Source organism: Mycothermus thermophilus (assembly GCF_041956435.1).
Source record: "Mycothermus thermophilus strain CBS 625.91 unplaced genomic scaffold VTJ04scaffold_2, whole genome shotgun sequence".
In the NCBI taxonomy this organism is placed as follows: Eukaryota; Fungi; Ascomycota; class Sordariomycetes; order Sordariales; family Chaetomiaceae; genus Mycothermus; species Mycothermus thermophilus.
The window spans coordinates 4,708,296-4,732,525 of NW_027191428.1; the positions used below are offsets into that span (position 1 = coordinate 4,708,296).

At 54.4% G+C, this 24,230-nt stretch overlaps 11 protein-coding genes across 11 annotated transcripts; 6 read left to right on the forward strand and 5 right to left on the reverse strand.

Moving 5' to 3' along the window:
* Positions 1-766: 766 nt before the first annotated feature.
* Positions 767-1,727, forward strand: VTJ04DRAFT_3915 (uncharacterized protein; the record flags this gene model as incomplete). Its single annotated transcript, XM_069361867.1, has 3 exons — positions 767-908; positions 972-1,086; positions 1,148-1,727. The coding sequence occupies 3 exons, from the start codon at positions 767-769 to the stop codon at positions 1,725-1,727; spliced, it is 837 nt and encodes a 278-aa protein (XP_069222435.1).
* A 394-nt stretch (positions 1,728-2,121) lies between these two features.
* On the reverse strand, positions 2,122-2,567 carry VTJ04DRAFT_3916 (uncharacterized protein; the record flags this gene model as incomplete). The annotated part of the gene is made up of 2 exons (XM_069361868.1): positions 2,122-2,448; positions 2,508-2,567. The coding sequence occupies 2 exons, from the start codon at positions 2,565-2,567 to the stop codon at positions 2,122-2,124; spliced, it is 387 nt and encodes a 128-aa protein (XP_069222436.1).
* A 79-nt stretch (positions 2,568-2,646) lies between these two features.
* On the reverse strand, positions 2,647-2,982 carry VTJ04DRAFT_3917 (uncharacterized protein; the record flags this gene model as incomplete). The annotated part of the gene is made up of 2 exons (XM_069361869.1): positions 2,647-2,830; positions 2,894-2,982. 2 exons carry the CDS (start codon positions 2,980-2,982, stop codon positions 2,647-2,649), a joined length of 273 nt encoding a protein of 90 aa, XP_069222437.1.
* Positions 2,983-5,654: 2,672 nt separating this feature from the next.
* On the forward strand, positions 5,655-6,586 carry VTJ04DRAFT_3918 (uncharacterized protein; the record flags this gene model as incomplete). Its single annotated transcript, XM_069361870.1, has 3 exons — positions 5,655-5,794; positions 5,870-6,191; positions 6,251-6,586. 3 exons carry the CDS (start codon positions 5,655-5,657, stop codon positions 6,584-6,586), a joined length of 798 nt encoding a protein of 265 aa, XP_069222438.1.
* Positions 6,587-9,129: 2,543 nt separating this feature from the next.
* VTJ04DRAFT_3919 (uncharacterized protein) lies at positions 9,130-9,936 on the forward strand (the record flags this gene model as incomplete). Its single annotated transcript, XM_069361871.1, has 1 exon — positions 9,130-9,936. The coding sequence occupies one exon, from the start codon at positions 9,130-9,132 to the stop codon at positions 9,934-9,936; it is 807 nt and encodes a 268-aa protein (XP_069222439.1).
* A 350-nt stretch (positions 9,937-10,286) lies between these two features.
* VTJ04DRAFT_3920 (uncharacterized protein) lies at positions 10,287-10,823 on the reverse strand (the record flags this gene model as incomplete). The annotated part of the gene is made up of 1 exon (XM_069361873.1): positions 10,287-10,823. The coding sequence occupies one exon, from the start codon at positions 10,821-10,823 to the stop codon at positions 10,287-10,289; it is 537 nt and encodes a 178-aa protein (XP_069222440.1).
* Positions 10,824-11,547: 724 nt separating this feature from the next.
* VTJ04DRAFT_3921 (uncharacterized protein) lies at positions 11,548-13,158 on the reverse strand (the record flags this gene model as incomplete). The annotated part of the gene is made up of 2 exons (XM_069361874.1): positions 11,548-12,834; positions 12,904-13,158. 2 exons carry the CDS (start codon positions 13,156-13,158, stop codon positions 11,548-11,550), a joined length of 1,542 nt encoding a protein of 513 aa, XP_069222441.1.
* Positions 13,159-14,164: 1,006 nt separating this feature from the next.
* Positions 14,165-16,324, reverse strand: VTJ04DRAFT_3922 (uncharacterized protein; the record flags this gene model as incomplete). The annotated part of the gene is made up of 1 exon (XM_069361875.1): positions 14,165-16,324. The coding sequence occupies one exon, from the start codon at positions 16,322-16,324 to the stop codon at positions 14,165-14,167; it is 2,160 nt and encodes a 719-aa protein (XP_069222442.1).
* A 629-nt stretch (positions 16,325-16,953) lies between these two features.
* VTJ04DRAFT_3923 (uncharacterized protein) lies at positions 16,954-17,934 on the forward strand (the record flags this gene model as incomplete). The annotated part of the gene is made up of 2 exons (XM_069361876.1): positions 16,954-17,027; positions 17,091-17,934. 2 exons carry the CDS (start codon positions 16,954-16,956, stop codon positions 17,932-17,934), a joined length of 918 nt encoding a protein of 305 aa, XP_069222443.1.
* A 1,982-nt stretch (positions 17,935-19,916) lies between these two features.
* Positions 19,917-21,413, forward strand: VTJ04DRAFT_3924 (uncharacterized protein; the record flags this gene model as incomplete). Its single annotated transcript, XM_069361877.1, has 1 exon — positions 19,917-21,413. The coding sequence occupies one exon, from the start codon at positions 19,917-19,919 to the stop codon at positions 21,411-21,413; it is 1,497 nt and encodes a 498-aa protein (XP_069222444.1).
* A 1,378-nt stretch (positions 21,414-22,791) lies between these two features.
* On the forward strand, positions 22,792-24,210 carry VTJ04DRAFT_3925 (uncharacterized protein; the record flags this gene model as incomplete). The annotated part of the gene is made up of 1 exon (XM_069361878.1): positions 22,792-24,210. The coding sequence occupies one exon, from the start codon at positions 22,792-22,794 to the stop codon at positions 24,208-24,210; it is 1,419 nt and encodes a 472-aa protein (XP_069222445.1).
* Positions 24,211-24,230: the final 20 nt, after the last annotated feature.

Here is a 24,230-nt window from a genome sequence, read left to right on the forward strand (position 1 = left end):
GAGATGCAGTATAATGGCGAACTGTATGTATGTATATGGTTAGGTCGTTCATGGATGCCACGCGGTCGGGTCACCGGGGAGTTCGGGTTATGAGCTAGGAGTCTTGGGATCTGCCATGGTGGCTGCTGGGCGCGGGGGTTGGTGGCTCTAGGTGGCTTGGTGCGTCAATCGTACTCGTTCGCCATGGTCGGTTACGACATGTCCCTCGTGTCAATTCCTGGGTTTCCTAGGTCTACTTGCCATCTGCCGAGGTCACGGACACACAACGACCCGTCCAGATGGTTCTGTATGCCTCATAGCCCCTGCCAAGCATCACCACCACGTGCTTGGCTGCTGCGGGGGAGGGTAGACTATTGGAGTTGTTCCGTACATCAACGGCTTGGCGGGGCAGACAAGAGAGATGAAATATGTCCGTGCAACCGAGCCGCGCGGCAGGGATCGTCAGTAGGGTGGCATCGCACGAAACACCGGGTGGCCTTGCCGACCCATCCGCCCCAATCCCCGCCGCAGCTAGCCTATACCAGGACTACGTAAGCCGGGGGGGTAATTTGGTCCGCATGGCGACCCAGAACAACCGGGTCTCGGCAATGGACAAGGGCACCACATGGCTTGGAACCGGAAGAGGCATATATTTGGGTCAGTTTCCCGTGTTTGAATCCTGCGGCTCTTGTGTTCATCGCCATCGGCAGAACAAACAGCCTCGAGGTCCGGAATCCCAAAGCCCTTCGGCAAGTCGGCAGTCAGTTTTTTTTCAAACTCCAACAAAATGCGCTTCTCCTCGTTCCTCTCCAGCGCCCTGCTGCTCATCGGCAGCGCCGTCGAGGGCTACTGCCAGAGCGACTGCATTGATGCCTCCATCATTGCGCATACCGGCACGCCCGAGGGCTCGACCATTGTCCATGATGGCCGTATGTGGAAACCATCTCTGACACTCCCAGATGTTTCTTTGTGCTGACATAGCCCACCACCAGTGACCATCTACGTTGCCGAGCCGGGCAAGAAGAACAAGCGCGCCAAGGCCAGGAAGGGCGCCGCTGTTCTGTTCCTGTCGGACGTCTTTGGCCTCAGCATTCCTGAGAGCAAGCTGTAAGTTGCCATTCCTGATATGACGTCATCAATTGACCCCCATTGCTAACTCCCCCCTCAGTCTGGCCGACTCGTACGCCCGCGCCGGCTACCTGACCATCATTCCGGACCTCTTTGACGGCAACCCGGCCCCTGAGGACCTTAACGACCCCAACTTCAACACTACCGAGTTCTTCATGCTGCACAACCCCAGCACCATCGACCCCAAGATTGCCAAGGCCATCAACTACCTCCGCGTCAACAAGAACATCTCCAAGATTGGCGCTCCGGGCTACTGCTTCGGCGGCCGCTACTCGTTCCGCTTCGCCGGTGCCTCGGGCGTCGCCTCGGGCCCCAGCAACGCCTTCATCGACGCCGCCTTCGCCGCCCACCCCAGCCTGCTCGAGGACGAGGAGATTGAGGCCATTGGCGCTCCCGCTGCCATCGCCGCTGCTGAGGACGACCCGCTCTTCGCTGACGCTGCTCGCCTGAACGCCGAGGTCCTCCTCCGCGGCACCAACCAGCCCTACCGCACCACCCTCTACTCGGGCACCCACCACGGCTTCGGTGTTCGCGTTGATCTCTCGGACGACGAGCAGCGTGAGGGCAAGGAGGATGCTTTCCTCCAGGCTGTTGCTTGGTTTGATCGGTATCTGATCTAAGTGAAGGGGATGGATGTGGATTTTTTTCGGTTCTCAAGGCGTTGGGGTGTCAGGGGGTGAATATGAGTTTGGTAGTTGTATGAGTTCAGTTCGTGATCATTGTTTTAATTCAAGTACCAGTGTTGTACAAAACAGACAGCTTTTGCCGAAGTTTCCATTTCTCAATCCCGTGTTTACTCTGTACATGCTGTTTCCGTGTGATATCTCCATGCCCGTGTCTAGTGTACATGCTGTTGTCGTCTTACATCCCGATTTCCATGCCTCTGATCTGCGCCCGAGGTCTCATCGAGGTTGACGTTCTTCAGCCCCTTTTGGCGATCATGTTGACGCTGCCGTCGGTGAGTGCCACAGGTAGTCGTGATGACAGTAGTCGTCGGTGAGCGCCACGTCGGTCTCAGCAATCACCTTGAGATTTCGGCCGCAGTACCAGGGCGGCGTGGCTCTTGGCCGCATCAGCAGCAGGCTTGCTCAGAGCAATGTACTTTACTCCCTTCCGGATCGAGGAATATTCCAGATCCTTTGGGTCAGCGATGGTGGTGGGCTCGGCGTCGGCGGCGTCATCGTCCTCCCATCCACCACTCGAATCGCTGTCATAAGCTTTCTCAACCTCGCGCCACGTAGCTTGCTGGATCTGGGCCTTCATGAGGCTACACCACGTCTCGTTGAACCGGTCGATTGCCTTTGCGAGTGGAGTGTGGTACTCAGGCCTCTCTTTGTGCGTCTAAACGTCGACTCTAGTTAGCCAGAAGGATCATTCAGAAACCCCAAGGATAAACTCACCACATTGTTTTCCGCCAAATGAGCCAATTGCCTGTGCCGCGCGATTGAAAGCGCCTTCATCAAGACGACAAAAGTGCTCAGGGTAATGTATTTCTTGAGCCGGTGGTTTCTGTAGAAGAAAGGGAGGCAATCGGAAAGATTACCCTCCGCTTTGGGGGTCCTTCTCGCAGGCCTTGGCTTTGGTGACCTCGGTGGCCACCGCAAAGATGGTGGTTATCTCGGCCGACACGTCTTTCCTCGTGAGGGGAACTTCCAGGTTTTCAAGGGCCCTGAAGATTCGATAGTCCCTGAACTTGTTCTTTGTCACCGTAGGAATACGCGGCCTGGGTGGAATGAAATTGGTTAGGGTAACATCTTCTCCCATTTTCCTCCACGGAAACACTCACCATCTCATGCAACATTTGTACATGAACCGCTTCAAAACGCTTGCCGGGATGTGTTTGCCGAAGTTCTTCCTCGGTGCCTTCCTCGCCATTGTGTCGTTTCTTGTGCTCAACGAACGAACCGTAGGCCTGTAGGAAAGTGCCGAACTGCTGGTTCAAGACAAAGATGAAGAACGCATGAATACAACGAGGATAAACGAAAGTCGGAGTAACAGAAAGAAAAGAAAGGCAAAAAAGAAAATGAGAAAGAAAGAAAGAAAAGAAAAAGAGGAAGAAAAGTAAAGAAAAAAGAAGAAAAGAAAAGAAATAGAGGAAGAGAAAAAAAGAGGAAGGAAAGAAAAGAAGAAAATATAGAAGGAAATAAAATAAAAGAAAGGAAAAAACAATAAAAGAAGAAAACCATTGTACTTACCGTGGTCTCGATGTCGGGTGAAGAGGTTACAGAAATCTGGTGTTGTTGATGTTGAGGGAAGAACGGAAAACTCGGAAGTTGAAAACGAAATGGAGGATGGGATTTTATGGTCTGAAAAGAGAAAAGCTGGGGAAGAACTTTGATCAGAGCAACCTGTGCATACGGGACAAAGATTTGACCAGTGGTAATATTCTACCATCTGGGAGTCAATGACAAAGGCTGAGAAGGAAGCGGCGTAAGTAAATGCGCACAGGAAAAAGTGACTCCGTGGATATGGTAGGGTCATCGATGAGACGGAATGCTGGGGTATTCAATGGGACGATGCGTTATGGGGGTGAGTGCCTGAAGATGAGGGAGGGAGCGCATGAGAACGTTGGGAAGCATGAGGTGTCGCGGGGATGTAAGTCATCGTGTCTGTGGTGCCTTTCAACTGGGAATCAAGCACGGCTTGGGTGGTCAAACGGTATGTGGTGAGCTCACTTGGGCAATCGCCGCAGACTTCAGGTCCAACTTCTGAGGTCGTGGGTTCGACTCCCACCTGGGGCAAACCAAAAGTCTGTCCAAAACTTTGTTCACTAAACTCGGGACTTAGTATCTGGATGCGACACCGCGTGGGTTCTGGGGGCTTGCCAGATCTGGTGGATCTGACCACCTAAGACCGATGCTCGCAGCGCGAGCCGTCATGGTTTTACCATTCTTTGACTTTTTTTCTTTTACGTTTATTTTTTCTTTCTAACCCCCAGAGATCGTCTTCCTTTCTTCCTTCGGACGTCCAAGACGGCCCTCGAGCTGCGGGATCACAGCAGGGAGAAAGAAAGGATTCAATCTCGAGATGAGACTTGATGGCTGTTTTCCTTCTCATTCCAAGCAACGTTCCTTTTGTCATGTCTTCTCTCTGGCTTGTTTCTTTTCGACCATGGTGTTGAGATGTCACGACATCATATCAACAATCAGAGTTGAAAGGATCCACTGCCGTGGCACCCGAAGACTTCTTGGCGTGGGGGTTTTGATTTTTTTCTTTCTTTTTTTTTCTTCTTGCAGAAAGGCCGTCAACACTCGTGGTGGGACGTGGTGTCGATGGTGCAAGCCAGGGGCACTCCTGGGGTGGTGTTGACTTGGTCGTCTTGGCAACGGTGGGTCTCCACCCAACAAAGTTAAGGTTTCGGGACTTCCCGCGACGGGCCCACCTGCCCCTGACCCACATCTCAACCCCCCGTCACCCTTTCTTTCTTGCCTTTGTCGTGATGATAACTAGCTCACCAAGCGCCTGTTGACACACATCTATGGCTTTCTGGCTGGGACTCGATGTGAGAAACTCGTTGTGTCAACAGATATGTCTGTGCTTTGACGTGGCGGTCACAGTGATGTAGTGACCAAAGATGTGTTCTGCGAGGCCACACAGGGCCAAGGAACCAAGGTGTCCTTTGCCTGGCGGTCGAATTCGTGTCTATATAAAATCGCCCGTTTTGAATTTCAACGTCCCTTACGGCATGCCATACATGAAGCAAGTTACAGACAAGCCACCCCGGTCAAGTCTGCCCGCCAACTTCAAGGCTTCTGTTCTGTTACGCCATCACCGACCGACCTGACCACCACGCAGCCCCAACACAGTTATCAGCATGTGCTTCGGAATCCGCGTACGCTGCACCGAGCCCAATGGCTGTCTTGAGGTGCATGTGCACAAGTTTAAATGCACCACCGCCGTCACCCAAGGTCTCGAGTGGGGCCCTGACTCCTCTCGGGTCAAGACGGGCCGTGGAACACCCTACCTCTGCCCAGCTCACCGTGTAGATGATGAGTGAAAGATCCTGGAATGTCGACAGTGAGCTGAAACATTATCGGGTAAGAAGGGGATCACCTGGGGCCGAGGCCAGAGACGGGGGCTTCAGAGTAATAACACCGGCACGGATACGTGTGACTCAAATGTTGAGGGATGGCAAGGTTAAAGAGTCTGCTGATCGAGCAATACAACAGCAAAGCAATGACATATTGTGAAGAAGGAAGAGAACAAGAAGAGAGAATGTCGCATCGTGAACAAAAGCTGCCGTACCAATGGAGGTGATACATTTCCTGGATTGGTGTTGGAGATTCCTTGGACAGGCGACCCTTCTTCATTGCCCCCTCAATTGTCTTTCTCGTCCTTCGCGTGATTGAACCCCCACACTCAAACCCTTTGCTGAACCCTCATCTTCCCAAACTTGATGACCTCGACCCCATTTCCTTCACCACAACCTTTTTGCCTCTTACCACCAAGTCCAAAGCTGCTCACCCGCCTCAACCCTCACCTTCCGCCAATTGACTGATCAGCTTTCCTTGCTCTTTCTGTGGTCTCTTGTACTTTTCCACATCAGCATGGCGCGGCGCACAAAACATTCTCGTCGTAACAAGAATCGAAGGCACAAGAACTCCAAGTCGTCGGAGCAGAACTCAAAGTCCTCAGAACTGAACATCCCCGCGACCATTTTGAAGCGTCACTTGCCAAATGATGTCATGTAGAGGAAAACCTCCCATGTCTGTTATACACACGGACGTTTCGCTAACAATGACATCTTTGGCTCCATACGCAGGCCCTGGAAGCGTATTGTCACGGACAATAAGCGCAAGGACTGGCGGATCATTTGTCAGCTCCAGCGCTTGGGAGTGACGATCGAAACGCGCCACGTCATGAACGAGTTTGCGAAGCTGTTTAAGGACGCAACCGAGTTTGTGAAAGCGAAGCAATTCGAGCAATTCCTCGACGTCGATCTCAATCTCAGAAGCCTCATTCGCGAGTTTAAACCGCGGAATCGTCTGGGAAAGGGTCTCAAGTTGACCACGCTTACCTCCTTGATGAGGACCATTGTGGGGGCTCGACTCAAGTTCTTGATGGACCCCGAGAGGAACAACGGGGTATGGCGCCCTTCTTGCCCCAAAGTCAATCCGGATACATGCTAATCGAGGGTCGAAAGGTTCAGCAACAACCCTCGGATGAGACGGCCAATCTCTTGTTGGCAGTAGATGCCTTCGGACAAGCCTGGAACAACCTGATGATGCAGTCGAACATGCACTGCGGGGCGAAGAATTGGGATGGTGCTTATCGAGCTGGTCGGAATGATGACGTGGATCAGGGCTTCACCACGGAAAATCCAGCGCTTGTCCAACTCATGAAGGGCCTCAAAGATCTGGCTCTTGATGAGAGCGAGGACATCGACACGCCGAGCTCCACCTCCACGGATCCGGATTACGTGTTCCTCGCCGAGCGAGTCAGCAATATCGTCATTTCTGATCGGAAAATGTTTGAGTAAGGGGGTTTCACTGTGTTAATGGGGCATTGGGTGGATGTTATGCGTCAGGTATCTTGCAAGGGTGAAGGACTGTACAGGAGGAACGTGTTACATTTTATGTGTCCGTTTACTTAGTCGTCTTCCCGTTGGCGACCATGCTCGGTTACCATTCAACAATGTCATTCTACGGATTACGAAGCTTCTGCCTCAACCCGCTGGGTCCTCGCATCCGCCGAGGTTCAAACTGAGCACCGGCTGGCTTTGATGCGTTGTTTATGTGTTGGCATGATGCGGCCTGTCCTTTGATCCCGAGGAGGATGCAAGGATTTGATCATGAGCTGACTCAGATTCTGGGCCCAGGTATATAAATACCCACCTACTTCGTTCTCAACCGGCCATCGTTTCAACGCTCCTCTCCTACAACACATCTTGTCTCACTTCGACCACCCACACAAGGCTACACCTTGCCATTCAAGGCACACAGTTTTAATCCTCACCCTTTGTTCACCGACCTGACACCGTCGAGACACATCCATCACCGATCAGATGTGCGTGGGAGAACGCTGGTGGTGCCCTTACCCGGGCTGCAGGAATAGATACACCTACTACCATAGCGCTTGTCGTGCTGCTAGAGAACTAGGCCTTGGGTGGGGCTCGTGTCCCAATAAAGGCGTGTTTTTCACAGGACCACCATTGCTGTGTCATCTCCACTCCAAATTGCAGGAATCCTAGATGCAGGACTGAATGGTATGCTGTGGGAATAGGTATGGAGAGAGGGAAAAATTGGCGGGCTCGAGACGATGAGCTAGGCTCGTAGCTGAAGAGAGCTTTGACTTGGTGGTGACATTGGGACGTCCTCGTGAGGATGTGATACCAGGCGTTTTGTGAGGAGGACTTGAAGCACCAGGAAATTTGTGCGCAGGATCTACTTTAGATACTTCTTGGATGCCTTAGCATGGCGTCAACGTTGTAGCCAGAACTTTACTTTGTTTTCTTCCACTCACTGCTTGCATCCCGAGGAGCGAATGGATCCGTTTAAGCCCAGCGACCACAGCAGCCCTAACTGTTGTCATGTAAATTGGTACGTATAGCATGTCTGATGTCACTGTGGGATTTTAATTCGTGCTGCTCGGAGTTTGTGTTGGCACACGCACACCCCTCTTGAACTTCAGATGCATGTGAAGAGGTTCTGTCGGTGATGACAACATGTGTTGGACCCTCTTGACCACTTCACATGTGAAGCTTCGAAGCCTTCAGCCCCACTCACTATTTGAACGGCTATCTGGCCTGTTTGGACCCAGGGAAGCCTCAGATAGGGGAGGACTTGGCGAGGGGAAAGGCATAGAGATCATGGGTATCATCGTCGAGCAAGTGAGATCAAGGAACGATGGACTTGGGAACATAGAATTTATCGGATACGTGAATGTTTAGTCAGAGCAATATACTACGCTCCTTGAGTGGCGGAAAGCAAGCTTCTCGGATCCTGGCGAGGGATAGGCTTAGAGTGGCTAGTCCGTCTCTTAATCTCTACAAAGTTGACAGGTCTTTGGATGACCGGAGCAAATGGTGCGGAGCCAGTGAGGTACATAACAGATGTCATTCCTCACCTATGACCTGGCTATCGGGGATATCTGCGTCTGTGGGATTAATCCGAGTATGGAGCACACACATGTTCCCTACATGCCTATAGCGTAGGCTCTTGTAGGAGCTCATTGGCCAGATGGCGCAGCCTTAATGCGCAAACCTCCCCATGGGGCACGGGATCATCGCCTAGCAGGTCGATTTAGCCTTAGTCCTGCAGCTACGAAGGCAATATTACCAGTATGTCGGAGCTGTGTTGTGCTCTCATCATCCAGTCACTGGAGGACAATCATGGTCGAGGGCGAGGACGGAGAGCTTCTATGTGGGAATGGGAGCCCTGGCCAGATTCTGGCCCCGCACCAAAGTCTGATACCTCAAGAGTCTTCTACCAATACCTCTGCAGTCATTCTTTGACGCCCTGCTGGATTTCTGGAAGGAATGCCTGACCTACCTTCGAACGTCAGGGCGTTTGGCGATCTGCTCGTCCAGGCAACAACGTCATTCACATTTTGTTGGAATGACAAAGGCTCTGGCGCAAAGCGGGATGGTGCCTTCTGGCACCCTCCGGGTGTAAATGACATGCGACCCCTCGGGAGTGTCGCTGTTTCTGGGTATGGGGACATCAAGGGAAAACATGCCGTTCTCCTCGTCGGCCCTAAGTGGTATGGTGCAGGTCAGGCTACAGCACCGCCTCAAAAATGGTATTGTAAGTGTCCCTCTTGTAATCGTGGACGGATCAATGTCGCTTATCAGGAGTTGCTTTCTTGACAGCTGTTGTCCACTACGCGTCGAGTACCTCTAGCCTCAACGTATGGGTGCCAATCCCGCCCCCTGGTTATGTTGCGTTAGGTCACCTTGTCACCACCTCATCTGCAGTTCCTAGCGAAGATGAGATATGGTGCTTGCGTCGCGACCTAGTTGGCCCAGGAAAGTTCGAAGAACGGTCAACATGGGATAGCTGGGGCGGTCACATTCCGAGGCCAATGAACTCCTGGCGTATACTCCGGCGGACAGACGGTGACTATAGGACTGAATCACAGCTCCCTGTTAATCCGGGGACATTTTGGTTCACTATAGACACCTGGGATCCGCCAAACGCATCAGACGCGTGGGTACCGTTGTTGCCCATTGGGCCAGACCTCACTGTTCCTGGTCCACTACGTCCGCCCGAGCTCAGCGCCAACGAGATCCCAACCACTGGTGCTCTGCTCAACGAGATTCCGACCAACATTGTCCACATACCTCGTCTCGCTGTCTTCGAACCTCCCGACACTCGGTGCATGGACATTGACAAACCCTTCATCTCTCTGACAACGTTCAGAGGCTGGGAGGTCGTGGGGGTATTCGAGAACCAATCCGACAACATGTCTGACTTGGCGGTCCAGTCATACACTGACTGTGGCCCAAGGTCCGGGCCCCAACCCCATAGTTCCCAGAGCCTCGGTATCTTAGACCTCGACCCTGACTTGGACTCGGACTTGGATCTTCCCGGTGTCCCGCTGGATATATATCCACCCGGGTTCAAGCTCTATCCTTCCGGCTTCAGGTTCAACTCCGCTCTGGGCATTGACCGGACAAGGGATTTGTTGAAGGGGCAGCTCGAGAACGTCTTCCCAATTCCACCACGGACCGTTATGATCACCTGGCGACAACGCCTCCGCGTTGAGGTCAGGCTTGGAGGAGTGGATGGCCCTGTGTTTGACACTGGAATACATCCATTCTACGTTTGGTGTCCAGATCAGGGACGACGGCTGCCCATAACACAGATCTCCTTACCGCCAGCAGTTTAGGGGGAGCAGGAGAAGTGAGCTGACAGGTCTCTTTGGATCCGTGAATCCTATCCTTGCTGCGTGCCATTGTTTACGTATATCAGATGGCCAGGAAATCGAGTTTTCATTGACACGCCACACTCCATTGGGTTTCGTACTTTAGACGTATCACTACAAAGCAACACAGAAGGAGGAATTGGGGATGGGAGAAAGGCTCATCGAACGCAGGTCTAACAGGGGTTCACGACGATTGTATAAACGGTGGACATGGGGACATAAAACTGTTGGGAAAAAGAAGTGGACATTTATTCAGACTTCTACAAACCCAGTACTTGATGCGAATGCAGAGTCGCAGGGGCCGTCATTACTACTTACTCACTGTCACTCAGTTCATCGTCAGCATCATACTGTTCATCACCATGGCCAGTCCCAGGGGCAGGCTCAGGGTGCATGTAGTAATGCCAAGCATCACTCGAGGCGCTGCTGGACGTGTCACTGTCGCTGTCACTGTCACTAGCACTGACAAGGACAACATCAAGCTCACTCTCACTGTTACTCTCACCACTCTTCAACCTGCCATAGTCAATACAGTTGTACCTCCTCTGCGTGGGCGTCTCACTGCGCCGCATCAAACAGAAGTAGCAGGCCGGGTTGAACTTGCCACCACTGCTGTTGGTGGTGTGGGATGCGAGCGAGGCACGCCTGTCACTCAACAGGCGGCGGAAGTTCCTGGCATCGCCACTGTCAATGTCAGACGAGTGGTAGAAGCAGGTGTGGCCGCAGTCATAGTCATACCACAGAGGAGGAGTCTTCAACCACTTCATGATGAAGCGGAGCAGGAAGAACCTTGTGGTGTTGGCCATGGTGCTGAGGGTGGTAGTGGTGGGCTGAGTCCGGTTTGAAGACATCTCGATGGGATGAATCTGCAAAACCAGGCTGAAGGTCAAGTGTGAAACCCTGGAAAGTGGTGCAGAAGATTGTCTGTCCTGTTGACCCTTTGTGAGAGGTAAACAAGACGGAGTTGGTTGGGCTGTTGATAGTAGAGATGGGTCGAGAGAGGTTGTCGTGGCCATGACATGTTATACACTTCACGGAAAACAGTTTGTGCCCTGAGGGCTCTCTGCCTTGTTGCCAAGCCTTGAACATTGTATGAGAACAAAGCGATTGTTGCTAGTAACAGTGGCTTGTTGAAAACCACAATGACTGGCTCAGAAGTAAAAAAGAGAACAAAGACATTGTATGTAAATAACCTGTGAATGGAGTTTCTCGGCCTCGCTCGGCCAAAGGTGTGCCAATCTTGACTCCATCAAAACGAAAACACAGAAACAACTTGGCAGCAAGAAAACAAGACAAGGCAAGTAGGGCTCATAAGATACTCTCCTCCATCAAAGTCTGACGATAATGCTGCATCAACAGAGCGAGCGTCACATGAGCAATCATCCCCAGAAGCAAACTTAGCAAGTTAGAGAAAAGTAGTTTTCTTATTTCATCCCCCTCCCCTTCCCATTCATACTCATCCACGGCAAAGAGCCGGGACCAGCACACATAACTTAAACAACTCGATCAACACAACTCCAGGACCTCCCCATCCCCCGCCTTGATACGGTTAGATAGGTAAGTATCGCGGTATCCTCAAGAGGTTAGGACCTCGCGAGTGTCGTCTTCATAAACCTTAAGAGTAGGTGTAATATCCATGCCGTGCATCTCAGCGAAGCGGCAGGCATCGCCGAAGTAACAAGAGCCCGGATTGGAGCAATGATGGCCCAAGTTGCAGAGAATATCCCGGCAAAAGTGGCCCGAGGCACAGACCAAATTGCGGGACTTGGCTTTCAGGGCCAGAAGCTCGGCCGGGTTGAGGCGGGCGCCATGGGCAAAGTTGCAATTGGTATTCTTGCAGTTGTTGGTCAAGTGATAACGGTTGCAGAAGTTCATGCCGTTCTTTTGCCGGCGCTCCTCGAGGGACTTGACGGCGTTGGGATCCGGCTTCTGCAGCGGCACATCGACACGCTGATTGTGCTTGTTGAGCAAATAAAAAGACTTAGCGGCCGGCTGAGCTTTCTTTTGGCTGGCAATATTGATGGTAACAGGTGCACTGGTACGTCCAACCGATGCATAACTTGCCGCTTGCGAAGGCTGAGCAGGTTGCGTCGGTTGCGACGATTGCGGCTGTGCTTCCGATTGAGAGGTGGACGTGCTTGTAACAGAACCCCTAGGTGAAGTTGAGGTACCGTTGGCTGGGCTGACGGTACGAGTGACCGACGTAGATGGCTCCGGCGCGCTTACCGCAGAGAGGCCCGGAGGAGCGGTGAAGCTGGTCGTGATAGGAGTAAATCCAGGGGGTGCTTGGATAAGTTTGGTTGTCGGAAGCGGCTCGGTGCGGAAGACGGTCGGGAAACAAACGCGCCTGAACATAAACTTCCTAAAGTCTGCAGCCGGTGGTGTGGTTTCGAGTAGGCAGATTTTTTGGTTATTGCGGAAAGACTCGAGGAAGGTGGCGTAACCATTATCGTGGCAGCCAGCCAAGATGAGACAACGGCACTGGATGTTTTTCTCCATGACCTCAAACATCTTCCGCACCTTGTGATCAGCCTGTTCCTTTCCATAGCCAACATCGGTGACAGTGAAGAGCGGCTGGGCCCGGCCAAAGCCACGGGCAAACTTGGTAAGGGCGGCGTGGTCGGTGACTTGAAGAACGCCAGAGGAGAGAAGGGCCCGGGAGAGACCTTCCAGGCTGAGGATGACATGGACAAAAATGGAGTCGATGTTGGCGAAGGCCGGATTCTCAGCAAAGTAAGCTCGAAGCTGCTGGTGTAGCTCATGAGCCGCCTCTCTACCTCCATCCTCGCCGCGGGCGATAAGGTCCTCACGGAAAACGGCGCCGTCTCCATCAATGACAACGAATGCAAATGGTTGGGATTCCTAGGACGGTAAGTGAGCATGACGGGGCTCGGTCGGGCTGTGGAGATGGTTGGCAGAGGGAGAACGTACCACTGCAGCCCGGAGGGCGTTCAATTCGCGATCCTTCAAGCGCTCCTCCTTCTCCCACATCATGGCGGTCCGCTTCTCCCGGTCGCACTCGGCGCACTTCTCCCGGTATCGATTGAGCAGGTCGATATAGCTCATAGCTAACTCCCGCTCGAACTGATTCCGGGTCTGCACCATGTTCTCCCATTTCTGGAACGTGGCGGCATGGGCCTGGGCCGGATCAGGCTCCGCGCCATCCGTTCCGTCGTAACGATTCATGATGGTGGTTGATGGACTGCCGTTCGAGAGCGGAATTGAAGAATTTTGGCAGTTGAGAGATGAGACGAGCAGATGAATTGAGTCGAGATGAGGCGAAGTGGGACCTTGAGGCTAATTGCGGGTCTGGAAGATGCCAAGGGGAAGAAGTTTATTGTTTTGGGGGGTGCAAAGGTGATGGAAGTCCAACGCAGGTTTTGAATCTCGGTCGGCCAGGTACGGGGGGCATACGGTTGGACAAGAAGCTCACCAAGTCACCAAATGGAAGACCAAGGCCGCATCAGCCGAACGACCCGGAACACGCGTGAGCTGATATGAGGCGGTCCACAGGTGTCAGGCTGCAAGGGTTGGATGTGCAGGTCGAGAGAAGATCGCAGAGATGCCACAGCGCGGGGTAGGAGGCTGTGTTGTGTCCCGGGTATGCTGCGTCCGAGGACCTGTAAAGCAGCCGAGGGGTGAGTGTATGAGTAACTATGGGAACAAGAAAGGCAAGCATGCAGCGCGTCAAGAAGAGCGGCGGCGGATGCAAGATTCTTGAATCGTACCTTAGGGGTGAGAGACAAAGATGTGTCCCGAGTTAGGTTTCGAGGCACTGGTACCTAAACTCTATGGAAGTTCCAGGTTTGCCTTGCCTCTTGGAAACTCAAAAAAGTTGCAGGTCAATTTAGAAGTCGAATGCTCTAAGGTTGCTCGGGAAGGAGACTCGAGGCTCCGAAACCCAAATGTCCATACCCAGACAAGTGGGCTTCGTCATCCACGTGACACTTTGTACGCCTCCATGTACCACGGGTTAGGGTTACAGCTCATCACCGCGCTTTGACAGGATCGACATGGACCCATGGATTTGGGCCACCACTTTTGACACGCTGTGATCTAGATGCCAAGCGTCATTTTTGGCGCTGGCGTGTTCAGCGCCAACTAATATTTATGAGTACTCAATTGTCAATCAAGGGGTCGCACAGATCTGTACTTGAATTAGGTAAGGTATCGAGTCGTTAGGTGTTTTGAACTACACGAGACAGAACTTGCACTCTCTTTCTCCAAACTCGGACCCATCGATGACGCCCCTCTTCAACCGCGCCGGCATGACTGTGGGGCCAATGTAAACGCACGTCAGCTCTCCATCATCAACCTCATCATCATCACGAGTCTCTGAATCATCCACCGCGCGCAATGTCATCAGCAATGTGGCGCCGCGAACTCGACACACAAGGTCGCCCGGCCGGGTGATGCGCGACCCCATGCCCACCATGCCCGTCTTTGTCCGGTACATCACCCGGCACATAGCTGACCACGTCATGGACTCGAGGAACCCGTGGCTGCTGGCTCCCTCCGCCCGTCTCTCCAGCTCGTCCTGAACCTCAGGAGGAAGGGTGTCGAAGAGTGACATGGACGGGAGCGCGTCAGCGATGCCACTGTACATCCGCGTGGCCTCCTCATCCCCAGCTGCCACTGCAGCAGCTGCTGCAGAACCACGCTTCCACAGCTCGTGATACTCCAACACATACTTAGCAAAAGACCGCCGGTGCTCAACCAACGTCTGGTGCGACCCGGACAATTTCGAGGGTGGCTCGCCTGGCTCCAGCGTTCCGTGCGGAAGGGCTAGCGAGAGGGTGTCGAGAACTTCGAGCGCGCCGGGTCCCTCGCCATCGTCCTCTCGACCCGCCGGGCACAGGACCTCCCACACGCGGTCAAGCCAAAATGGATGTTCCTTACCCAGTTCTCTTGCCAAATGCGTCACGGGAAAGTCTCCCGTCTCCAAGCGGTGCGACACACGCACGATCTCGTCGACGATCCACCCGCCAGCATGGATCCGCGGAAGCGGCCTGCCGCGCGCGCTGCCATCGCTGTTTCCTGTGATGCGGATCTCGGGATCCGACTCCGATGCGGCAGGGTATGGATACCACAGCGGCGTGGTGCGGTTGATGCTATGCCAATCAGCCACCCAGCTGGGCATGCACGCCTCATCGTCCAGATCCCAGACGCGCCTCGATGCTCCGTCCGTGACCGGGTGGTGTTCGTGGTCCACAAAGCTGACGGCATGCAAGCTGCGTGTGAGCCGGATCATGCGCGTCGCCAGGCGCGTGTACACCACCCCGCGCGTGGTGGTGTAGTCCGGGTGAACGACGACTTGGCCGTCGGATGGGTCGCGCGCGAGCGGGTGGCCGAGGAGGCTGTAGACGCGGTCTCGGGGATCGGTGACGCCCAGGATGCGCGCCCAGTGCATGTCCGTGAGGAAATCGAACTCCGGCGCGCCGTCCGCGCCGCGCTCCCAGACCATGTGGAGGTGGTGAGCCACCCAGGAGAGCATGCCTAGATGAGTTACGATGGACGCGCCGTTGAAGTCGAGGAAGCGCGCGAACTTGCCGACCAGGGGCCATTCGATCCATTCGTGCTGGACGGTTGGGTTGGTCTCGGTTGGCTTGCGCGCTCGGTACAAGATGGCTTCCTTGGCTACGCCGAGCTCTTGCACAATCCATGTCCGGTGGAAGTATTGGATGTCGAAGAAGGTTTTGGCTGCGGCCCATTTTCTTGCCTGTTCTTTGAACCGGTGTCGCTCGTCCTCCGTCATGAGACCGGCCAGGTGCTTTGCCGGATCACAAGCCAGCGCTTCGTCCGGTGAGTGCCGCAGCAGGATCCTCGCCTCATCGAGACCGGCTTCTGGGTCTTCCATGAACGAACGGATGAAGCGGATGGCCGTATGGGTGTCCTCGTCGGTATCTTCCCCCGTCTGCTCTTCCTCCCATCCCAACCAGGACAGTACACGGCTCGCGCGCTCGAAGATGCGTCCCATAAGGACGACTTGTGACGACCGTTCATCCAGATCGGCTTGGTTGATGCATAGAGCGTCAGCCCAGAGTCTGCGGACTCGGTTCTCGGAAGAGGTATGTCGGAAGGCTGTCAGAGCGTCATGTAAGTTCTCAGTGACGGAGACCGTGACGCCGTTGACCGTGACATCTCGACGCCTCGTCGGATCGCCCCAAACGTAGGAGATAGCCTCGTATGGTTCCCCATCATCGTCGTCGATGGCGTGAAAGACCAGTCGACCGACGACAGGGTCGGAGAAGTTGCCCGGCTCAAGCTCGAAGACGCGGCAACAACCAAGAGGGATGGGTTGATAACATTTCGGAAATGCTGGCGTCGGGGGCGAGGACACCTTGGCCGCCATGGTGATCAAGATGTCCGATATCTGGCAGCTCAATGAGAGAGACGCTCAACTGCGTGTGTGACAGGCAGTTTTGAGAAGCGCAACAGCTTGCCATGGCCATTGGTTCTTCCAGTTCTCATCAGCTACGGAGTACTTCTATTCGAGAATGCTCAGTTGTGCACAAGGGTCTTGGATGCTAGTCACTGCGGCGGCGCCCCGAAGCTCTGTCATCCCCTGAGATAGCTAGCCTACATGTCCTAACGTTGCACTACACGTTGGCCTCCATCGGTTAACTTGCAGGTTCAGGAAAAGCCTCGGCCGAGCAGGAGTGTGCCTGAGTCCGCAAGGCTGGATTGAAAACCGCATTTCCGGATGCATGCGCAACCCCCCGTTTTCCCATGTCAACCCCTCACTCCACTGGTGTTTGACGCTTTGGGTTCCAACCGCCACCCTACCTCGGGTGAGATTCCGGGGTGTGTACATGCTTCGAAGTGTCACCTCATTTCCTTTTTCAAACCAATATACACGGACATTGTTAAGCATATCTGGATTCGGCCTTGGTATGGTGTGCAGAGAGCTGGCTGATACAGCCTCACTCTGTCCCACCCACCTAGTTCGGCACTTTCCGAATCGCACAGACGTCACAAACCATGGCTGAGACCAAGGACAACGACGCCACCTCCCAATCTCAACAGTACCTTCTCATTGAAGAAGACACCGAACGGCAAGCCCCCCTGTACTCCATCAAACCTTGTACACCCTTCCCATGAATAACCAAACTCCACAGCCTTGACGAACAACACCTCATCACCACCCAAACCCTGGGCTTCCTTCTCCACCCTTCCATCCCCTCCCCCTCCCCCACCGCCCGGATCGCCGACATAGGTTGCGGCACCGCTGCCTGGCTCCTGGACCTCGCCCGCACCCTTCCCCCAACATGCCAATTCACAGGCTTCGACGTCACCGCCTCCAGCTTCCCCCCTCCCGGCCTTCGCCCTCCCAACGTCGAATTCAAGCTCCACGATATGTTCACCCCGTTTCCCGAAGAGGAGCACGGCAGGTACGACGTCGTGGCGGTCCGGTTCGTGAGCAGCGCGACCCGGACATCGGATTTCGCCAAAGCCGTGGGGAATCTGGTGCAGCTGCTCCGGCCGGGCGGGTGGTTGCAGTGGATCGACTCGGTGAATTTTGCGCTGTATTGCGACGTGCCGGGGGCGAGCAGGAGGGCGTGTCAGGAGCTTTATGATGGTTTGGAGCCGTTTAGGCATCCGCCTGGTGGGACGGGAGAAGGTGATTACCCAGTGATAGGGCTGTTTATCCGCGACGCATGGCCGAGCAAAGCGCGCGCGGTCAGAGAGGAGGTGTTGAGAGAGCAGGGGCTGGTTGATGTGCATGAGGACGTGTTTTCGACGGATCGGTTGCAGAAGCCGGAGTTGAGGTTGAGGGAAAAGGGGACGAGGAATATTGTGGAGTTGTTTGTGGGTTGTTTGAGGGAGTCGGTTGGGACAGATGGGAGCGAGTGGACGGTGGAGAGGTTGGAGGAGGTGAGGGAGAGGGCAATGAGGGAGATTGATGATGGGGTGTATCATACATTGGACCAGGTTTGTTTGGTGGGGAGGAAACCGCAGTGAGGTGCTTAAATCACCTTTGGTGTTGAGTTTGGTGTTTTCATCTGATTCAACAAGAAGAGCCTCGAAGGGCAGCGTGTCATCGTGCGGAGTCAACTGGTTCATGGGGTCAGAGACACATCGTATATTGACTTCTCCTCAATAGCTCGATCTTCATATCACAACAGGTTCTAGGGAGCTGGTACCCACCTCGCAAGCGGTCCAGAACCCACGACATCACTCACCTTGGTTGCCTTGATGCACCATTACACCATGGCTAGAGGACGAGGACGAGGTTGCAGTTGTCACATCTCTGCGTCTCAGAAACGACGGTGACCTTAGGCCATATATCACAGACACGTTGTGATCAGTGCATCACCAACTCCATTGATCGGGGGAGAACCGGAGAACCGGCGCTTTGATGGCCGAGTCGCTGTGCAGACAAACAAACCGCAGCTTCCAAGGTGTTAATGAGGCTTGTATCCATGGGCAGCTGGCCTCTAGTCGATCCTTGTCGACCCTCATGACTCCCCGTCAAACACGGAAGAGTCCGAAGATCCATGGCACACACTTACACCGTACTTCCTACATACGCGGGTATAACTACCTCAATGACGTCAATGGCCTTGTTTCATATGAAGATGCACCAAGCCCTAGGTAGGATTCAACCATGCTGATCGTCGACTGAAGAGGTGAGCAGGGAGGACGGGAGTACATTCAGACACGCTCACAGCGACTTTGATCAGCTGCTCGTGGCCTACAGGTATTGAGTAGATCTCGAGAGGATTAAGGTTTAGCCATGCTTGTATCCCTATCAAAGAGGCAGCGTTGCGTCCATCACTTCTTCAGGTTGACTGACAAGATGCTATATATCCAAGGCGCAAGCAAGGGATCAGAATCTGTTTCACTTTGACATAGGAAATCACATGCACATGGACGTCAACGGGAACTTGGGCTGAGCTGCTGAGAGTCTGGCTGCAACATGTAGGACGCTCCTTGACTTGTGTTGACTCGAGCATTGATCCAAACATCTTCAACAAACCGGTGCCATACAGGGTTTGGCATACTACTTCTTTGAGAAGCATCATTTTTCTTGAACCTGTTGATGGCGTTGGACGAGCGTTGCGCCAGCTGGGCACTGAGCCCCACCATTATCTGCCCTGGCGAGATGATGGCGTTCTGGCCGCCGCGCGCCTTGCTGCGGATGGCTTCCGGAATCCGAGGACCGTCTTCGATCAGCGGGCGGGGATCGGTCTTTCGCTTCGATCTGTCCCCTGCTTGACAATGTCGGTTCCCTGCCATATGTCAAAAACAAAACGAGATCGAGGCAACACACGTGAACGAAAAAAAAATTGACAATGCCAACGCAAATGGGCCAAATCTCAGCAGCGTCACTGATGTCGAGGACGCAAAGCAAAATCACTTGCTTGGAGGCTTGGAGGTTGAGATTTCTATTCCGTAATCGTGCATGTCAAAAAACCAGACGTGCCTGCGTTTGGCCACAGTCCGAATTGGGAGCGCTACACTACTTTCCGACGGTTGGCTCAGAATGTTGGATTCTGCAAGTTGTTTCCCTGATTTCTGATGTCATGCCCCTGCCGAGGCGCAGCAGCTGCTGCATGGTCTGGGGGACAGTTGCCGCCAATTGCGGGCCACTGACAAGGTGTGGAGCCAGACCCCCTATTTTTTGCCGGACAACCTTGCAGTCTTTGTCCTTTTCTGGAACATGTCTGGTTCCAGATCCGGTTCCTGGCAAATGCTCGGTGCTATCCACCGACTTGTCTGACAAGTAACCCCCAGCACCAGAACAACACAACACCAAAGCCTGCCGAGCAGCATCCAGCTCACCTGCCTGATGGTCGACCTGGTGTCCCTACCGTTAACCCTCGCGTCTCGCGTCATCTCCCTTCAAAAAACGTGAACTTAGCCGCGCGACCGCTCCCGCGACCACGACGCCCGGCGACCATCGTCGAGGTGTACGTCATCACCGCCATCACCACCTCACAATGCAGAACGGATTCGAGACGGCCTCCTACGAGCCGAAGCGGGACGACGATGACGCCCCGTCTCTCGACGCCGGCCCCATCAGCCTGATCAAGGCCGGCTTCTCGACGTGGATGGACAAGATCCGCAACACCAGCCTCAGCACCATCCTGTGGCCGTGGTCGTCGGCCCCCGCGAGACCTGAGACGCTCCGGCCGACCGCATACCTTGATGGCCTCCGCGGCTTTGCAGCTTTCCTTGTCTACTGGCACCACCACGAGCTTTGGGCTCACCCACCGCCGCTGATCCAGGTGTTCGAGACGAGCTTCGGCTACGATGGTCGCTACTATTTCGCCGCCCTTCCCTTCATCCGTCTCTTCTTCCACGGTGGCCACTTCGCCGTGGCCGTTTTCTTCGTCATCTCGGGTTACGTGCTCTCCTCCAGGAGCATCAGCCTCATCCATGCCGGCGAGCAGGCCAAGCTGGCTGATACCCTGGCTTCAGCATTGTTCCGTCGATGGCTGCGATTGTTCATTCCCGTCATCGTCACAACATTTGTCTATATGTCGGTGGTACACGCCTTCGGCATGTATATCGAGCTGTTAGAGAAGAAGTCGAGTTACTTCCAGGCGGTGTGGGACTGGTACTGCGAGACCAAGAACTTCAGTTTCATCTTCCACAACGACAAGAAGGGCTACTTCATCTACAACTTCCACCTCTGGTCGATCCCCGTTGAGTTCAAGGGGTCCGTCGTCGTCTACACCAGCCTCCTCGCACTTTCGCGCGCGCCACGCAACGCTCGGCTTTGGTGCGAAGCCTTCCTCGTCTTCTACTTCCTCTACATCGTCGACGGATGGTACTGCGCCCTCTTCGTCTCGGGCATGTTGCTCAACGACATCGACCAGCTCGCCGCCAAGAATAACTTGCCTGCTTTCTTCGACCGGTTCCGCCCCTACCAACAGACAATTACATACACCATGTTGGCAATCTCACTGTACCTTGGCGGTTGCCCGGTCAACGGCCACGATGCGAAAGACCTCCGTCGCAACCCGGGATGGTGGCTGCTGTCCTGGTTCAAGCCACAGGCCGTATGGGACGTCAAGTGGTTCTTCCTCTACATCGCTGCGGTCCTCTTCGTTGCTGCCACCCCCCGGGTGCCCTTGCTGAAGCGCTTTTTCGAGTCGCGTTTCTGCCAATACCTCGGACGCATCTCCTTCTCTCTCTATCTTGTCCACGGCCCTGTGCTTTGGACATTGGGTGACCGAGTGTATTCTGCAGTTGGGTGGCCGAAGTCGACGAGGATGGATCAGCTTAAGCACTGGTGGAACAGGTTCCCGCTGCCCAAGGTGGGACCTATGGGCTTGGAGGTTGCCTTCCTCCTGCCGCATTTCCTGCTGTTGCCCGTCACTCTCTACCTGGCTGAGCTGGTGACGAGGTTTGTCGACGAGCCCAGCCTGAAGTTCCCGCAGTGGCTGTACAAGGCGGCCACGAGGCCGAAACCAGGGCGGCTGCCTGCATGAGAGGGATACAGAGGATCTACGGGTTCAATGTTTTCCATTTTGGTTTATCTTTCTTGGACATACTTCCTGCTCTGGGCCAGGGTGTTTGAGTACATGTTTAATGCCAGGGTGGGAAGGCCGGACCGGCGAACGGTGGATGGGGCAAAGAAACGTATGGGAAAAGGACTAGATCATCTCGGGTGTTTTGCTCTCTACTACTACCAAGTATAGTGTATTGTAACCCACAAAAGGGAAGTGATGGACGTAACTACAGGAGACATAGGCTTAAGGGTCAGGGAGCAACACCTGTTGGAGACGGTTGTTTGCAAGACTTTGGGAGTATCTACACCTACCTAATGCAACCTGAATGTTTTGTGCCGAGTCCTCTCACCGTCTCCTCCATTCTCCTGCACCATCGAGGTCGTCGACGACGCGTGACACCTGTGGCTCTCGGGGCGCATGCGGTTCCGTGGCATCCGAATGGCGGAGATGGCGGGCGGACGGGAATTTCGAGAACAACCCCACACTTCCATTGATTCCCCTGTCTTTTCCCCGGTCGGTCTGGCCCCTGACCAGCGTGGCAGCTGGCCGCTGTTCCCCTGAGCGTGAACCCCGGTCGGGCTTGGTGAATGACAACGGCAGCCAATCCTAACTCGGCAACGACTGCTTAACCACCCGACCCGATCCTGGTCCATGGCATCGGGGACCCAGGCCCAGGCCTTTATCGATTCGATCTGGCGGTGGATTTGTTGCTGTCTCTGTTCAGGACCAGGTGTGTTGAGACTGAAGCGTTATGTACTTGGAGGATACGACTAGGAATGTATGTAGATATACCAAACAAAGCAAGAAGAGGACGTAAAGACTATCTGTGCCGTGGTAACACGAACCAAACCTTGGGGACGCTGCGTGGCTCTGGGCGTTAACTTCACTTGGATCAGTTGACATTTTACCACAGTACTTCGTCAAGTACATACATACATGTGCATTCCCTTGGCTGCTGCTGCGCCCCCCATTGGGCCCACCAAGCATGACAGGGGGCGCCATTGGGCCACGACTCGGCTGACAAGCAGCTAAGGCCAGGGTCGGTCAAGCCTCCTGTCTGTCGCCGCCTTGAAGAAAGTCCAAAAGTTCACCATCCCCTGTCTCCGTCATCTTGCGTTCCAAACGCCCAACATCCACATCATTGACAAAACTTCCATCCACCGCCTCCACCCACTCTGGAAAGAAACTTCAACAGCCGCGATAATGCGAGCCGCACCCTAACGACGTTGTCGAGATAGTTACCTTCGCTTGATGCTTCTGTCCCTCTCTTGTCCCCGAAGCGAAGCCCTCCTTTCCTCATCGACAACCATCCTTTCACCTTCGGACGACACCCTCCTTCCAACCCAACATCGCCGCCATGATCATTCGGGATTTGAAGCGCATTGCGCTTCTAGCCGGTCCACTACTTTTGATTCTTCTGCTCAGTGCAAGCGTCTGGCACTCGAACCCGGACTACCTGCGTTCCGGAGTTCACACTCTCTTCGGCAAGAATCCTAAGGACACGGCGTCCTGGACATCAGACGGTCCGCGCAAGCCACGCCTCACACCTAATGAGACACACTACGAGATCTTTTCGGTCAGCTCATCGACCGGCAAGTTCTACGAGGTCCGCTTCGGCCACCCCGTCTTCAACCCTAACATCATCCCGCACAACAAGTTCAACGACACATGGCACATTGTCGGTCAGCTACACAAGGAGGCCACTGGCAACTTCCTCGAAGATGTCCAGTTTCATGAGGTCGGCTGCGCAGCCCAGTTTATCGAGGGCACCCTCATGTGCATCGACTTTTTCCAGGCCCTCCCATACGATGCCACCAACGATGCCGCCAACAGCTCTCTCTGCGACGAGAAGCACCAGATCCAAACAGTAAATGTTGGCCCTCATGACGCCCGCGTATTCTACGGCCCCCAAAACCCCTTTACCGTTTGGGGCTCCAACAGCGCCGTCACCTGTTTCGGCCAGTTTATCAAGGACTTCCGCAAGATGGTCGACTGGGAGTACGAGTTCCTTACCAACCACGACTTCCAGACCGCTACGGAGCTTGTCCGGCCGGGCGAGCTGAACCAGCTTGAAAAGAACTACTTCCCTTTCTGGGACAACAAGGACGTCATGCACGTTCACTGGGACATGTGGCCCAGCCGCGGCTTCGCGCGTCTCTTCAACAACGGCACCACCGGACCCAACCTCTCCAACATAACCGCCGCCGCCGACGGCAAGTGCCTCAAGCGCTACATGCCCGAGCTCCCGGACAACAAGCTCGAGTCCATCCACCAGGCTTCCAACTCTCTTCGGATCACCCTCTGCGATCGCGCCGATCCCAAGTGCTCGCCCAACGCCGGCAATACGTACATCATGACCATCATCCAGCACAAGACCTTCTACGGCTACCACAGCGAGTACGAGCCCTACGTCGTCCTGTTCCAGCAGCGCTCGCCCTTCGAGCTGTACGCCATCTCCAAGAAGCCGCTCTGGATCAGCGGCCGCAGGCGCCACAAGGGCCGCAAGACCGACATGATGTACGTCACCTCGATCAACTGGAAGGAGAAGGGCCTGAAGTACCACGGTTACCTGGATGATGTCATCATGATGGGTTTCGGGTACGAGGATAAGTACTCGGGCGTCTTAGACGTGCGTGCGGGGGATTTGTTGGTGGATATGGGCTTGTGCGAGGACTTGCCGACGAAGGACAAGCCAAAGGAGAAGAATGACAAAGAGAAGGAAGAGAAGGAGAAGAAAGAGCAGGAGGAGGAACTGCCAGAGGAGCACCTGGAGTGATGGGGTTTTTCTCGAAGGCA